The 16,552-nt window shown below is 42.1% G+C and overlaps 1 protein-coding gene across 1 annotated transcript; it reads right to left on the reverse strand.

Annotated features, from left to right (window-relative positions):
* Window positions 1–7: 7 nt before the first annotated feature.
* LOC136536093 (THO complex subunit 2-like) lies at window positions 8–16,552 on the reverse strand. Its single transcript, XM_066528497.1, is given in 25 exon segments — window positions 8–734; window positions 813–888; window positions 987–1,067; window positions 1,137–1,292; window positions 3,804–3,908; window positions 4,025–4,174; window positions 4,176–4,635; window positions 5,567–5,718; window positions 5,853–6,030; window positions 6,505–6,608; window positions 6,688–6,816; window positions 6,897–6,913; window positions 6,916–6,989; window positions 7,200–7,327; window positions 7,507–7,566; window positions 9,310–9,429; window positions 9,515–9,595; window positions 9,672–9,860; window positions 10,233–10,428; window positions 10,520–10,600; window positions 10,901–11,091; window positions 14,835–14,910; window positions 15,211–15,266; window positions 15,315–15,436; window positions 16,489–16,552. Coding segments are annotated over 25 exon segments (3,339 nt in total). The 3' UTR covers window positions 8–441.

The following is a 16,552-nucleotide window of genomic DNA, read 5'->3' on the forward strand; positions in this document are numbered from 1 at the left end:
AAATTAGCTTTGTAATTAATGATCAAATATCAAACATCGAGTACAACCTGACAAAATCCAAATAGCACAAGACTTTGGCGGCAAACAGTGCCCATGAAAATATAGAGGTCAAAAGTAGGCACTAATGACCAGGCATTCAAACAAATAATTGAAATCGTGACAAAAAAATATGGAGAGAAGATATTACTATTCAATCAATTAATATAGTTTCACCAAATATAAATTGACATGGATTCAGGCAGGCAGCCTTTTAAAACTCAGTACTACTGAAAGAAAGACCACAGATTGAGCAGACGCAAATAATGATAAAGACGCATAGTCCAACAGAAAACAGGCATATATTTGGTGATGGGAGTGTGTTGGCTAAGTGTTCTAGTGTTTTCTTTTCCCTTGAATTCAAGTAATAATGTATGATAACCATGCAAAATAACAAAATATAAGCTAAAGACATGAACTGACAGATACCTCAGATTCTGAAGTAGGTTTTGCAGAAACTTTAACCCCCTCATCAGACACAGGTTTCGGAGGTTCATCCACTGCACGTACAACCACTGAAGATTTCCCTTGTACGGAGGAAGATGGTATTTGAATATCAGATCCATTTGCAGGCACAGAGCTCTTCTTTTGCTGAATGTCAGGCTTCATAGCACCCTCTGACCTTTCATGCCTATTCTCTATAGACTTTGCACGGGCATTTTGACCTTTTGCCATCGAGGGATCTGCTGACTGGTTTCCTGCAGGAGATCCAAAGATTAGTGATGCTCAAGCTAATGATAAAACTTACACAAAAAACTTCTAAAGATTCCATTTACCAAGCACAGATCTTGCTGTTGCTGGCTTCAGATCAATGTGGCCCATGCCAAACTCTTCTTCAGATAGCCAAGAACTCTGCACAATAGAGAGCATTGCGCTTGTACATATTGTACACAAATAGATGTCTCCTACTGGAGAGGGGAAAACATAATTGGAATTATTGTAGAACTAACCTTGCGAGCAGCTAAAGCAGCAGCTACACCAGTGGCTAGTACTTTAAGATCTTCTCTGTCATCCCCTTTTAGTTTAGCCACCTGTTCAAAAAGGTTGGTGAGAAATATACCAGCAGCATAACATTAAGGAATAAATGGTAAGGGACTCACCCGTTTCTCAAGATTGACACCACTTTTACGAATCACCGGAAAGACACTAGAAATCTTTGTAAGCACAATAAGGGCATTTCGAATTTCCATGTATTCTTTTGATTCCATGCATTGGTTAAGTGCTTTGGTGATTTTTAAATTCCACCTCCAATGAACCTTTAGAAAATAGAAAAATACAAATTAATAAATATGGTGAAAACCATTCAATACAGAGAACAGCGAATAACACAATCACATAAGTATCATACACTTCCCGATTTTTCAGATCAGCATGACCAAACATATAGAGGGAATAGCAAGATACTAAGACATATACTAATACTAAAGATTATATTAGTATATCATGGATTAGTACATAGAATTACTAAGACATATACTAATATACATAGAATTAATATCGTGGATTAGTACAACAGAAGCTCCACTTAGAAAAAGTGGCGTTAAGCATGGCCAATTGTACATAGAGAAAATAGCAGCTACCAAAATAAAACTAATTCCTCTGAAGAAGTCTATATAACCCCCTAAACTATCTTTGTTGGTCTACTTCGCCCCCTAACCTACAAAACAAGGTATTCTACCCCCTCACCTATCCAAAACCATGTAATCAAGCCCCTAGGGGTTTAAATGGGTGGTTTTGCCACTATGGCTTTTATGGTAAACAGTGCTCATGAAAAGCTGAAAGTATGGCCTCCACATAAATTTGGAAAAGAGCTCCGTTCACCCGATCAGATGCGACGAGATAGATCTAGACCATGTTCTAACCTCCTTCGCAGGGATCAGGGGCTCTTTCCCTTGCCGTTACCTTGGCCTGCAGCTCCACACGCGTTCGTTACGGAAAGTACACGTCCAGCCGCTCATCGAGCGGATCGGCCAAAGATTGCCTGGATGGAAAGGAAAATGGCTGAACAGAGCCGGTCGCCTCGCCCTGGTTTCATCCGTTCTCGCAGCAATGCCAACTTATCATCTAACGGTATTCCCATTGGCGGCTTGGGCTCGAAAAAGCATCGACAAAATTAGAAGGTCCTTTCTCTGGAAAGGAGAGGAAAACACCAATGGGGGGCACTGCCTTGTTAATTGGCCGACAGTAACTAGGCCAAAGGACCTCGGGGGGCTTGGAATACCTGACCTTAACAAGTTCAGCAGGGCATTGCGCTTAAGATGGTTGTGGCAGGATTGGGTGGACACTTCTAAACCTTGGGCTGGAATGGAGCTTCCCTGCAACGATCTAGATCAGGCACTTTTCAATGCATCTACGACAGTCACAATTGGTGATGGGCAAAAAGCTCGCTTCTGGCATGACAGCTGGCTGGACGGTGAGGCTCCAAAGCATCTTGCGCCCAGTTTATTTGAATTAGTGAGATGTAAAAATAGGTCAATCCATCTTGAGCTCCGTAACAATGGCTGGGTCGCCGCTCTGAGAGGCCAGATCACTACAGCATCGCAGGTGGAGGAATTCATCTCGTTATGGATCAGGTTGCAAGATATCCACCTAACACCGGGCACTCCAGACACCATTACCTGGAAATGGACAGCCAACGGAGCCTATTCCACCCGATCGGCCTACAGAATACAATTCTGCGGTTCCTACAGAGCATTTCGGAGTGATCTCATATGGAAAGCATTCACTGAAAACAAGTGCAAAGTATTCGTCTGGACCATGGCGCGAGAGAAAATCCTCACTGCGGATAATCTACAAAAGAGAGGTTGGCCACACCAAGACCGATGCGCCCTATGCAACGGCCCGTTGGAAACGTGCCTCCACTTAGCCTTGCTTTGTCCATTCACCAGAGCAGTATGGAATCTCATTCTACATTGGGAACACTTCGATGCGAGCATAATCCTCCCGGCCGAAGATCCAACCCATTTGATCTCATGGTGGGAAGAGGTCCAATCCAAGATAACCAAGGACGACAGAAAGCGCTTCAACGGCTTGGTAATCTACACCGTCTGGAACATTTGGAAAGAGAGAAATAGAAGAATATTCACAAACACCCACGAAACGGCAATGCAGGTGGCCTCAAGAACGAAAGAGGACATACTTCAGAAGAAGATGGCTCATTCCTGGGGAGAGTAATCGTCCTAGACGACTCTACAATTTTTTCACCTCTTTACCCCCTTGTCCTGCTCGGGGATCTCTACAGCTCTTGTATATAAACTCTCTTTCCTATCTTAATGAAAAGGCAGAGCTCCTGCCATTGCGTTTCAAAAAAAAAGCTGAAAGTACGGGATTAGATCTGTAAAGCAAACAGGCTTCAGCCATAGTGGTGCTGACATGTGGGCCTCGGTTGTGCCAGCAAGGCAAAACCACAGATCGGAACCACCTAGGGGTTAGATCAGGTGAGCAGATAGAATACCTGGTTTTGTAGGTTAGGGGGTGAAGTAGACCAACAGCTATGGTTCAGGGAGTTATGTAGCTCTTTCCTAATTCCAATGTATAAGTTCCCCTTCTACTCCATACCTCACACATTCAGATTCAGCGAACTATCATTATTACTGGATTGAGTATGCACGATTACAAAGCCACTTTATAAAAATTATTGTGTTCGAAGCATATAGCAAAGGTCTGTCATGACCTTTTCTTCATTTATTACATGAGAAATGATAGAATGTACAGGGAAAGAATTTCAAGCAACAGTAAATATAACTTTAAGAACGGATAAAACCTACCCGAACAAACTGACTATAGGATACACGCTGGCTGTTTGGGTATCTCAAGTACACTGCAAAACCTGGTTTGTTTGCACATTCACGCTCATAAACAGATTCATCACTCTGCAGTGTGTTGGAGGTAAACAGTTAAGAAGCACTAAAACAATAACCGAGACTCCCATTCTTTACCATGAATACAGCAATGATAAATGTGTGGTAACAGTTGAGGGGGAAAATACCTTCCAATAGTAGGCCATCTTCAACGTATCATGAAAAAATCTTCCAAGCCTGCCAGCTTCAAATTCCGTGCAACAGCATATCATTGGCTGTAGGGTTTTACAGACGAGAACATCGATATGATTGACTGTGTTAAAGAAAGGAGTCCCAAGCTAGGAAGTGTAGTGTTTGGACAAATGTAGCACAATACACTGCATCTTGCATACTAAAAACACATCGTGGGAATATGCAGCGCTGTAAGAACTCCATGTTGATTTTCATTGTATCTGGACTCGAGCTCAACCACTTATCCTTTTCACGGGCTAACCTTTGGACCACAGATGCAATGTGCTGCTGGTGCTTCTGAGATTCACTGTTCAGCTTGTCAAGTAAATCTTGGATTCTCTCCTTGTCCTTCTTACGTCTTGAAATTGCAATGCTAGAATTATCTGAGTTGTCCTCCAATTGTTTGAGATTCTCATGCAGCTTCTTGATTTCTGTATCATAACGGTCTTTTAGAAAGTGAAGATCATAGAGTGTTAAGCCCCAGAAAGTAGCATATAAATCTGGTGAAAGACTGTTCCAAGCTTTTGCTGGCAAAATTGACTGGACTGTGTTAAGAAGATCTGACCACCTGTAGCAAAACAGGATATTCATGTGAGTTGGTAACTTAAATTGCCATGGACTAATAGTCCGGTAATCATGCACTGCAGATCTTCAATAAACATGTATCGAAGTTAATTATCACTAAATCTGAAAGTTACGTAAATCCCAGCCGATTATTAAGCCAAAAAGAAGGCATGAGTATAATAATTCAACATTCAAGCATTTAAGAAATTGCTAGTTTCCACAAGCCATCAGGGATGATAAAGAGACCTCTCACCGCGGAAAAAATGAAAAGATATTTTGAATGGGAAAATATGAGGAAAAAAATTCTGTATTTGTGCTTTGACATTTTGGAAGAAGTATATATTTCTTTCAAAACAATCCTTTATTTGCTACTCCCTCTATTTGAAACTATAGGTTGTTCTGGCTTTTCTAGATACATAGTTTTTATTATGTCTCTAGACATAGAAAAAGCTAGAACAACTTATGATTTGGAATGGAGGGAGTATTTAACTTCTATATTTGTACTTCACCAATACCATGACAGAACACTGGTGTAAGACATCGTTTGAGAAGCCTAACAGTTGTGAATATTAGATAACGGTGAAGGGACACAGGAACTCTTAGCCACCTTTGTACCTCAGTATTCAATAAACATAGAATGGCAATTCCCCTACAATTTCGAGGGTAAAAATATGGAAATTAACAATATAACATTCATAATCCATGCAACAGAATAGATAATCGAAGTGAAGAAATAGAATCTGAAGCATGCATCGTACGGATTCGAATGGCTCAAGTTACTAAAATAAGAATACAAATTAATACAAGTTATAGGGTGTTCAGGGATTAAACAATACTGGACCAAATCATCTCCATCAAACCAAAACAAATGTAATGAGAAACATGCATACTCGTCAAAGACAGTCAAATTAATCATGGAACTATGGAAGACTTGCATGATTGGTTCCTGAGACGAGTCAAGATCTAAGATAAGATCATCAGATGATACAGATTCTCCTTCCTCGTTATCATCAAGAGGCCAACAAGTGTCACCTCCATTATTGCTCTTAAAAAGCTGCATCACTGGGCGGTATATAAGGAAAGCAACCTGGATTTAAAGATAAAGACCACTATGTTACCCATAATGAAGAACAGAACTGAAACAAGTAGCACCACCAACACCCACACACAAGGCAACAACAAAGGTGAGCAAAAGCGGTGGTAGAAATCGAAATATACTACCTCTGGCTCAATGTGGTATTTATGGACCAGATCTTGCAAAGGAGGTATTAGTTGAGCATAGGCGGTTGGAGTTACAGCGCTTGAAAGAAACTCAACATACTGAAGAAGTATTCCATGGCATCTATCAAACTGCTCACTGACCATTTTGATATATGTGGCATCAGCATTTATTATGATCCTGAGAACAGAAACAGTTTTATCAAGGTTTGAAATTGGTGCATGAAGCTAAAATTAAATATGACAGGATCTATTGCCAACACATGAATTTTCTGTAGGGAGGGCATAGGCCAGACTAAGGGCCAATTTGCCAGATAAAAATATAAAAAAAGGGTGTACCCAGTGCAGAGAGCTCCCGCTCTGTGCGGGGTCTGGGGAAGGGTGTCAGTGGCAAGCCTTACCCTCACCTGTGCAATGCGAGGAGAACCCGGGACCTTCCGGTCACAGGCGGTAAGACTCTACTGCTTGTTAAATTATTTTTTTTTTTGCCAGATAAAAATATAATTTAACAAATAATCTCAGCCGATGCTTGACCCCTACCCTACTCCAGTGCTTATTTCATTTGGTGGTATAAATCATTAGTAATCATGCCATTCATATTTCTGCATCGCCATTTGCCTGATAGTGGCTCCACTAAATTAATCAAAAATCTTACTTGGACTGATGCTGAGCAAGCAGCAGTAACATAGGAAGTGCAAGTTTGGGCTCTTCTTTCGGAAGCAACGAATCCCTTAGCCTATTTGTGGACTTACTCAACACCTGCAAAAGAATTACATTTTCCGGTAAGGAAATAGTTTGATCTTAATATGCTGCTGAGATAGATGAATGTCCCCTCAACCTTATAGTTTCTTGTTGCTCCAAACAGTGAAGCTTGCTGCCGCAAAGTCTCACTTCCTGCCATAGCATCGACCTGTTCCTCTGTCATGTTCTCTGTGTGCTGCACATTCACCATTTGCTGAATGAACTCCTGCATGGCTAATTATGTTAGGCATCTGACTCATACAATTTGAAGGCAGAAAGAAAGCTTAAAAAGAGCAGCCAAGAGACCTCTAGGACAACAAGTTCCCCACGCCCTTCTTCAGTTGATTAACAAGATACTGCAAAAGGCTTTTCAGTTCCACAGCATTATGCTTCTTGCACCTGTAAAAATGAATTGGATCAAAACAGAGTCAGCAGCAGAGTATACTTTATCATTAATGATTGGGAGCATGGCAATTAAAAATCTGAAAACTGAATACGAGAACCCTTAATAAATGTAATGAATTTGCAAAGAGTAATCAAGTGCAACAAAGTAATATAAATGTAGGGTACCAGAATGTAATAACAGTTTCGGAGTCAAAACGTACATACAGGTGCCCCCAAAAGGATGCAAGACATTGAAGCCAATCTGAGAGATTAAGTCCATCATCTTTAAGTTTCGCACGACCACCTTGTACCAAGCGTTCAATGACAATATATTGCAAGATGTCATACTCCAGCTGTAAATGAAGTATACGATTAAACAATGCTGTAAATAAAACAGATGACAATCCAAAGGCGTGTTAAAATAATTGTAGCTGATACAGTAAAAGGGTAGTGCTAGATTCATAAATCACGCAATAATTACAATTGAACATAAAAAATATGCACAATACATAGATAAAATAATAGTTACTACCTGAGTCAAGTACTTAAAAGCATCCACAACTGGTGTAATCATATCCCTGTATGCTTCAACCTGCAAATTTTGGCGTGCAACTGTAAATAAATCTGAAAAATACACAAGAATTTAAGGCATAGCATAGTGCAAACAACCCAAGGTATGACTATAAATTTTGTTCCAGGATCACTGAATTGTAAGCATTGATTTCAACACTAAAGAAAAAGTGTGATAATAAATATTACTCCCTCCAGTCCGGTCTCTTAGGCCAGTCTCAATGGGGATTTCATAGAGTTTTATGGGCATTAAATATGCTGACATGGCACTGTCTTGATGAAGAGAGAGAAGATAAAAGTTTCATGGGAGTAGAGAGAGTTTCATGGGGATGAAACTCTTCTGCACTGTTTCCAAAATATGGGTGTGTTGAAAACTGGGAGATGAAACCCCCACTAAGACTGGCCTTAGGTGTGAGAAGTAGAAAAACGTATACCAAGACAGAGTGTCGATCATTGCGCTAGTAACTCCCCCGACTGTAACAGCGCTCATGGGCCGACGTCTCGCCGCATAAATGGCTAGAGTTCTGTGTTTTGCATGGATGCATGCACGGCATACCAACTAGCACAGGAAGGACCACATGCAACGAGCAAAGGAATATGAAGTTATGGACAATGCCCTAACTACAGTATGCAAACAACCGCTTAGGCTTCTGTGAGATTGATTAATACTGAGCCCTTTGGACTCTTCAGTACCCATGTACACTGTATAAACAGGCCTTTTTTTCCAAAACCCACTAATGCCTAAGAAACTGGTCTGGAGAGAGGTGGATCTAGAGATCCTCTGACGAACTGTGTCCCTGCACCTCAATTACCCTAACATGACCAAAAATGATTATTTTGCAGTGCCCACAAGTGCAAGGTTAGTTGAAAATTAGGGGTAACAGTAGCTAATTTCCTTGTCAGTTTTGTCTGGATTCCTTGTATATTAGAGATAAGTTTCCAAAAGTCAGATATTATCTCCTTGGGATCATGTTCAGTCATCCCTACAAAAGAGATAACCATGCTCCCAAATGCAGTCCATAACGAATTACAAATAGTGAATGTCTTAAAATCTATTCTAAACTTTTCACTCCATTCACACCAGTTCCAATACCGTACCCTTCTCGCCATATCTTGTCTTTCTCATGACAATAATCATCCCATTGTCAGTTGGACCAATTCTAAACAAGGAACAATAACCTAGAGGTGAGTTCACACTAAATAGATAAGCATACTTCCATAACGTTTATTAGGCAGATGTACAAACAGCTTAACGTAACTAACCTTTTGCGTGTGTGTGTGTCGGGGAGGGGCGGTCTCCTCGCATTGCACAAGCGAGGGTAAGGCTTGCCACTGACACCCTTCCCCAGACCCCGCACAGAGCGGGAGCTCTCTGCACTGGGTACGCCCTTTTTTTGTGTCGGGGAGGGGGGGGGGTCTAGTTATGCAGGGCACCAGTGAAGCATGGCAGCAATAGCCATACCACTACGGTATATCAAATAGCATGGAAACAGGAAAGAACACCATGGTCCATGGCTATTGGCAGATGCCATGCATGGCAAGATGATATTGAACTATGGAGTTACATGATTAATTTGAAAAGGCTAAACAGCACTCATTCGAAAAAACATCAGTTGCTGGGAAATAGGCATGGTGGTTCAGGTTTCCCAAGGAAATACGATGTTTGGAACTTTGCATATGCAGCACATGATATTTTCTAGCTGAAATCGAATAATTACCAACCTAAAAAACAGTGAATACATCACACAACTTCTGTTCCACATACCTGTTGGACAATTGTCCCAAGCACGGTCATAGGATTCGCATGGGCAAGTTTAGCCACCATGCATCCAAGTGGCTTCAGGTTTTCCTTAGCCAACCGTTTTAGGAGCCTTCTGGTGTCCAGCTGATTAAAAAAACGATGTGTGTGAATTCAAAACTTAACATGAAGTGATAGATTAAAAAAACATTAAACAGAATAGAAAGGTAACCTTTGCAGTTTGCCTTGCAGCAAGGACAATTGGGTTTTGTTCGGTCTCCTTCTCCCATTCACCATATAGACGATAGCGGGCCTGGAGACTAAGGATAATCAAGGTACTAAATTGCTAAAAACATGAATAGAGCACTACAAAATTATATAATATAAACTTCATATGGAAGAAGGGAAAGAACCCCCCATATCTCCATATCAACAGCAGGATTAGCAGGGATAAGCTGCAACGAAGGAAACAAGCACGACCCAAGTGCTTCCTCGATTCGAGATTCTGGTGAAACTACATTTGCTGCACGGGTTGACTCTTTTGATGAGTGGTAGTACACTTTTAATACTCTGCAAACCTAAAAAGTAAACATGGACGATGGATCACTAAGTACACGATGTTCAGCATTTTCACTAGTATTCATGTGAAACTGGATACTTGCAAATTCCAAGCAAAGAAACATTTTGCACTGCAACTGCAAGGCTGCAAAACTTGGTTGTTGATTTGTTATAACTACTAGGCAACAACAGTGACATTTTGGTTTATCGCAACGAATGGAGGAAATTCTAGTCACGACTATAACTAGATGCAATGCAAAGGCTAGTGTGGTGCTTCTGTAAGAATTCCAATGCCGCAATCAATAATGTAGCATCTGTAAGCTGAACTAAGCCATCAGTTTGGCAGCGGCAAGTATGCATGATAGCGAGCAGTGGTAAAAGATTTAAGTCACCTTTTGAAGTAATTGAGTATCACGGTGAAGATATGGTCCACAAGCGGTGAGCATTTGGAAAAACTCCTTTGGTAGATCAAATGAACTTACAGACACAGCAGATGTGCCTGTCTTGTTAGCATCATTTCTAGGAGGCAAGTAATAGTACAGGTGACAAACTATATGATAGGCTGAAGACATTGTCTTTTCAATCATTCTGCATAAAGGAAAAAGAATAAAGGCGAATATAAGTTAAACTGCATAAACCTAAGAAATATAATCATTGGATCAAAAGAAATACAACAAACCTAAATAATTCATAACAGATTTCAATGTGCTCAACAGGATTTAGGTGCGCAAGGCGCTCAAAGAGTAGTTGTGCATGATACCTAGGAAAGAACAGAGGGAATCAATCAGTAATATTTACAACAATAAAGCATTTTTGTCCCAACCAAGTCAGTCTAGACTAAAAAGTGCTTTTAAATATCTTATTATCTTCACAATATGATTATACAACTATTATGTTTACAAAATGCGCAAAAATACTGGTGCATCTCCTACAGAAATGTGATTGCAACCTATGAATAAAACAATAAAAATACATTTAAATTTATTTAATTTAATTTAAAGGCTTTGTTGTTGTTGTTGATAGATCAAGTAAAAGAAACAATGGAACATATGTATATTACCAGTCATGCACAGAGAGAGAACCAAGAAGCAGCCCAAGTTTCTGGTTCTTCTCCATCTCAGGGGCTCGCTCCCCAACTATATCAGTTTCCATCTCCAATGCTGTATACATATCAATAGTAATTTCTTGTTTCTCGTCATCCATAAGGTCCTTTCCAGTAGCAGCAAGGTTGATTTTGCCAATTTTATTAGCCTGAAGTCAAGAAAAAGAGGAGTAAGTTCGTTAGTCATAGCTTCAATGTCCTATATTACTTAAAGAGAAATCAATATGGCCATATTGTCAATGTAAGATCAAATTCACATGTGGAGGTAGAAATTGTTCCAGTCAAGTATATGTCACATGAAGGGATTGTCGATGCGGGACCCATAAGGTTCCCCACGGAGAAGAGAGAAGAAAAACTAGTCCAAATAGGATTCTCTACATGTAATCCTATTAGGACTAGTTACACGTAATCCTACTAGGATCTCTACTTTGTAACCGACTAGGACTCCCGCCTCTCCTGGACTATATAAAGGAGGGCAGGGGTCCCTAGATCGGCAGAAAAGAAACCACAACATACCTCACAACACAACAAATAGCGCAGGGCGCAATATACTATCCACACCAGACTGGACGTAGGGCGCCGTGACTTTCCGGCGTGCCGAACCAGTATAAATCGTTGTCTCCCTGCGTTTACCATCGAGTTCCTGCAAACGCCGATACCCCTCCGAACAAATCACCGTCCCGGGTACCCCGTGGCGGGTTGCCGGTGGTAAAACATCGACAGCTGGCGCGCCAGGTAGGGGCCCTCGGCGCTTTGCGTTTGAGAGCTCGGTGGACCTCAAGATCAAAGATTTGTTGTGGCTCTTGTTGGCCCTCATCGACAAGTCGCTGCAGCTCTCGTCGACCCTCAAGATCAACAACACGTTCTCGGCGACAGGACCTCAAGATCAATATTCGCAGCCCTCGTCGACAACTCGCTGCGGCCCTCATCGGCCCTATCTAAGATGCATCTTCAGCACCGTCCCGCAGAAGCTCGACCTCTCCATGGTGATCCCCGTCCTACATGGGCAACTCGTCCACGTCAACTCGTCGACTACATCGACCCAGATGCGTTTCATCACGAAGCTAGCCAATGTCTCATCTGGATCGATCTTACTCTGTCCGACACGGGATGTGGGGTCCCCGATCCCAACGACCGCATTAGGCACGGCACTCGCACGGGATTCCGACTCCAGCGAGCCTATCAACGAGCGCTGCAGCTACAAACTATAGCAAGCTAGCAGCCTGCAAGTCAAAGAAATCTCGGAAATCCATAGCGCTTAATCTCTGCCGTTACATGCAAGACGACAAGCCCGGTCTACAGAGGCGGTCCTTTGCATCTACTTTTTCCTGGAGCAAGTCAATCAACTCACCGCAATCTATCCGAGTCCGATCAGCAACAGACTTGTCAAATTCAAAGAATTCTGCTACGTATAACAAAGAAGCTACCAAAGAGATTCCAAGACCTTCGCTCAACATACACAGAAGACGTACGCGAGCATTACTACCCCAACGTCCCCGACGACTACTTCAAATTCGCGAGAGCACTCGGCGACCGGCGGACGACTACTTCGACTACTCCTCTCGTCGAGAAAACTAGTCGAGGGCGGATTCCACGTGATCGACAACTAGTCGGAATCGACTCCGACTAGTCGGCTTCATCAACGACCGCCACGGCTTCGTCGACAACTCCGCCATGAACCAAGCTAAGTGACGCTTTAATTTTTAAATACATTCCAGATATTATTCGTATACCTCTGTGGCCATATCATCTTCCCTTAATGGCTGTTAATTTACTCGGATAGTAAGCCTTAATTCGTGAAGCTTGTTTTCTCGATTGGATGGTCACGTCAATGAACCTCTGAACCATACGGATGGTCACGTCAAAGAACCTCTGAACCATACGGATGGTCACGTCAAAGGACCTCTGAACCATACGCGAGATTCAAGTGCTTAAACGTAACAAGCTACTGCCCAGGAAATTAACCGACCTAGCAAGGGAAGACACAAAAAATCATCATGCAAGCAAACATAGTGCTCTAGGTCTTCTCTTAACGGCCGCCAAATTCCTCAGGCAGAACACGCCTTAATCCGTGAAGCTTGTCTACTCACATGGACGGCCACGAACCGAGTGCCAGGCTCACATGGTCACGTCATGAACCTCTGAACCATACGTCAGAGATTCAAGTGCTTAAACGTAACAGGACACTACCTGAGGAATTTGCATGGCCTAGCAAGAGCAAGACGCAAAAAGTTTATATGCATTTCATAATGCCGGGGCCCGCCCCTGATTGATTATTCAAATATGGGACATGCTCCCCACTTTATATCCGGAATGTTATTTACAACATATTTTTATGTTTAACATGCAGGAGAGCTACATCGGTACCATGAGATCAGGAAAAACACGCTCCTGAGAGCTAGCCCAGAAACAACCCGGATTGATCAAAAAAGAACCCCGACAAGGTGCGGCAAGAACCAAGACAAGTTCAAAAAGAACCCGGATTGATCAGAAAACAACCCGGACAAGGTACATACAAGTTCGGAAAGAACCCGGATTGATCAGAAAACAACCCGGACAAGGTACATACAAATTTAGAAAGAATCTGGATCAGAAAACAACCCCGAAGAGATGCTGCAAGTACCAAGACAAATTCAGAAAGAATCCGGATTGATCAGAAAACAACCCGGACAAGGTACATACAAGTTTAGAAAACAACCAGGATAAGGTACATACAAGTTCAGAAAGAACCCGGACGAAGTGCAAACAACCTGGAAGAGGTACATCAAGAACCAGAGAGGTCTAGAAACAACCCGGATGAATAAAAACAACTCGGAAGAGCATCACGGCTTAGTCAAATACTAAGCTCGGGGGCTCGGCATTCACTTCAACTACGCCCGGGGGCTCGAATTCAAGGATGAAAGACCAAGAATACAAGTACTCAAGACTACAACAAAGACAACACATCAAGACCCTTCATCCGATTTCTATTCTAAAGAAAAGTACTCGGAGAAGGCTCAGGGGCTATGGGATACATAACCCCAAGAAATTTTTTGAAGACAAGAATCTGGAGGCGGGATACATAACCCCAAGAAATTTTTTGAAGACAAGAATCTGGACCCTCCAACTTTTGCAAGAAAAAGAACTCGGAGCAAACAAGAAGACTAAAGGGACCCTCTGGCTTCTTGTCCCAATAAGCAAGAGGCTCGGGGGCTACACTCACTGAGTGCACTTTTGTCTAAAAGTGCACATCAGCCAAAGAAAAGACAAAGAATACCATCTCAAGATCTCGCTTTAAGAAAGAACCCGGAACAAGTCTACAACAACCCGGCCCTTGAAGCTCAATCATGAAATGCTCGGGGGCTTATCGATGCGGGACCCATAAGGTTCCCCACGGAGAAGAGAGAAGAAAAACTAGTCCAAATAGGATTCTCTACATGTAATTCTACTAGGACTAGTTACACGTAATCCTACTAGGATCTCTACTTTGTAACCGACTAGGACTCCCGTCTCTCCTAGACTATATAAAGGAGGGCAGGGGTCCCTAGATCGGCAGAAAAGAAACCACAACATACCTCACAATACAACAAATAGCGCAGGGCGTAATATACTATCCACACCAGACTGGACGTAGGGCGTCGTGACTTTCCGGCGTGCCGAACCAGTATAAATCGTTGTCTCCCTACGTTTACCATCGAGTTCCTGCAAACGCCGATACCCCTCCGAACAAATCACCGTCCCGGGTACCCCGTAGCGGGTTGCCGGTGGTAAAACATCGACAGGGATGGCTGTACATAAGGCTTTTAGTTCAAGAAACTTCTAAATTTTTCCCTCCATCAACCTTCTTTCCTTTATGCCACTCCCATTCATGCTACTCTCCTTGGCCAGTTACAAACTTATAAGGAATACCAACCTCATCAATTCTTCTTGAAATGAAAGAATCAAAATGCTCAAACGCCTCGTCGTCATTTGGAAGCAAGTGAGAATAGCTGGAGAAAACAATTGGTCATGACACATCCCATTTGAGAAACAAATAGATCCAGCGCCAATCAAACTATATATAGAACATAAAAAAGAACATAGAGAGACTACAATCAGTGAAATCATATATTCATACGTGTTCCCTTTGGTTCAGTAACACCTAAATTTGCACAGCTTGAGGAAAATGAACTGATAGAAATCTAATAACAATGAAAACAGTGATAAAATAGGGAAACTAGGAAATGGCCACCACAGTACAGATAAAAGATTGAAGAAGGAACAAATGAACAATGTTTTTTGTTGGTTACACCTTGAGAAAACCAGAGTTAGAAAACCTCACAGCATAAAATAAAAAACAAAAGATCTGACAATTGTTTAAATTACAGGTTTATAATGATCAGCACAAACTCACATATCCAGTACTGTCAATCATGGCTAAAGATATTTTAATTGTTCCTGTTTCAACCATATCTTCAGAATCCACTTTTAGTATGACTGGCAGGATCATCGAGGAGCGGCGGAGGAAGCTAAAGCCTGAAATGGTGGAGATGTTGACCTACATCAAAGATTGGGAGGCTGCTGAAGCTCGACTGCAACACATGGTGGAGGATAAGGAGCTTGAAGAAGCATTTGAAGAACTTTATCTTGATTAGTTATCATTTATGTAATGGGACTGTAATATTATGGACTATGGACTGGACTTTGATAAACTTTATAATTAGAGCTGGGCTATACTCTTTTTTCCTGTTTAGGGTTTCTCATAAGGGTGAGTTTTACCTAGACAGGTTTTTAATGAGGCAGCCATTGCACTAAAGCTCCCAATAAAATGTTATTTTGTTCTCTGTTGTGTTTGTGTGATTATGTGACTTTGAGTCTTTGATAAGTTCTCTGAACATGTAACTTTGTGTGACTTAGACTCTTTGATAAGTTCTTTGATTCTGATCAGTTTGTGATTCTGATCAGTTTGTGTGACTCTTTGATTCTGATCAGTTTGTGATTCTGAACATTCAGACTTTGTGATTCTGATCAGTTTGAAGTGTTGATCACTTATAGTGCCAGTGTCGGCACGGGCACTGCTGGGCCGTCGTGCCCAGTGACACGGCACGGCTAAAACCTGATAGTATCGTGCCTGGGCCGGCACATCGGCACGGCGGCACTAACAGGCACGGCACGGCTAGTCTACCGTGCCGCGTAGTGCCATGCCTGGCCGTGCCCGTGCTAGTGCCGTGCCGTGCGGCCCGTTTGGCCAACTATAGAGGGAGGGAGGGAGCTCGCAGCAGCTTAGGCCTTTGACAGAATCACAACCGTAACAACCTCTAGTTCCACGCTGAATCTCCGTCCCTGGATAAATATTGCACTTTGCCATGTTTATTTATTTTATTAATATATTTATTACAATAATAACTTTTGGGAGGGAAAAAAACAATGCAGGGAGTCTGTGTGGCAGAACTAGAGGGGCTAGTTGGGCCCAGCAAGAAATTTTTATAACACACATCCATATAAATATTGAATCTGTCTAGCATACACCCGAGTGTTTTAGGGCCCAAAACACTCGATTTTATTTTTCACACATCCTCCCGATGCACCGTCGCCGCCCACCGCCTGTTGCGACCTCCTCCTTTCCCTCTCCACCTCCACCGCCATGGCCAT

Source organism: Miscanthus floridulus, chromosome 2, assembly GCF_019320115.1.
Source record: "Miscanthus floridulus cultivar M001 chromosome 2, ASM1932011v1, whole genome shotgun sequence".
Classification (NCBI taxonomy): Eukaryota; Viridiplantae; Streptophyta; class Magnoliopsida; order Poales; family Poaceae; genus Miscanthus; species Miscanthus floridulus.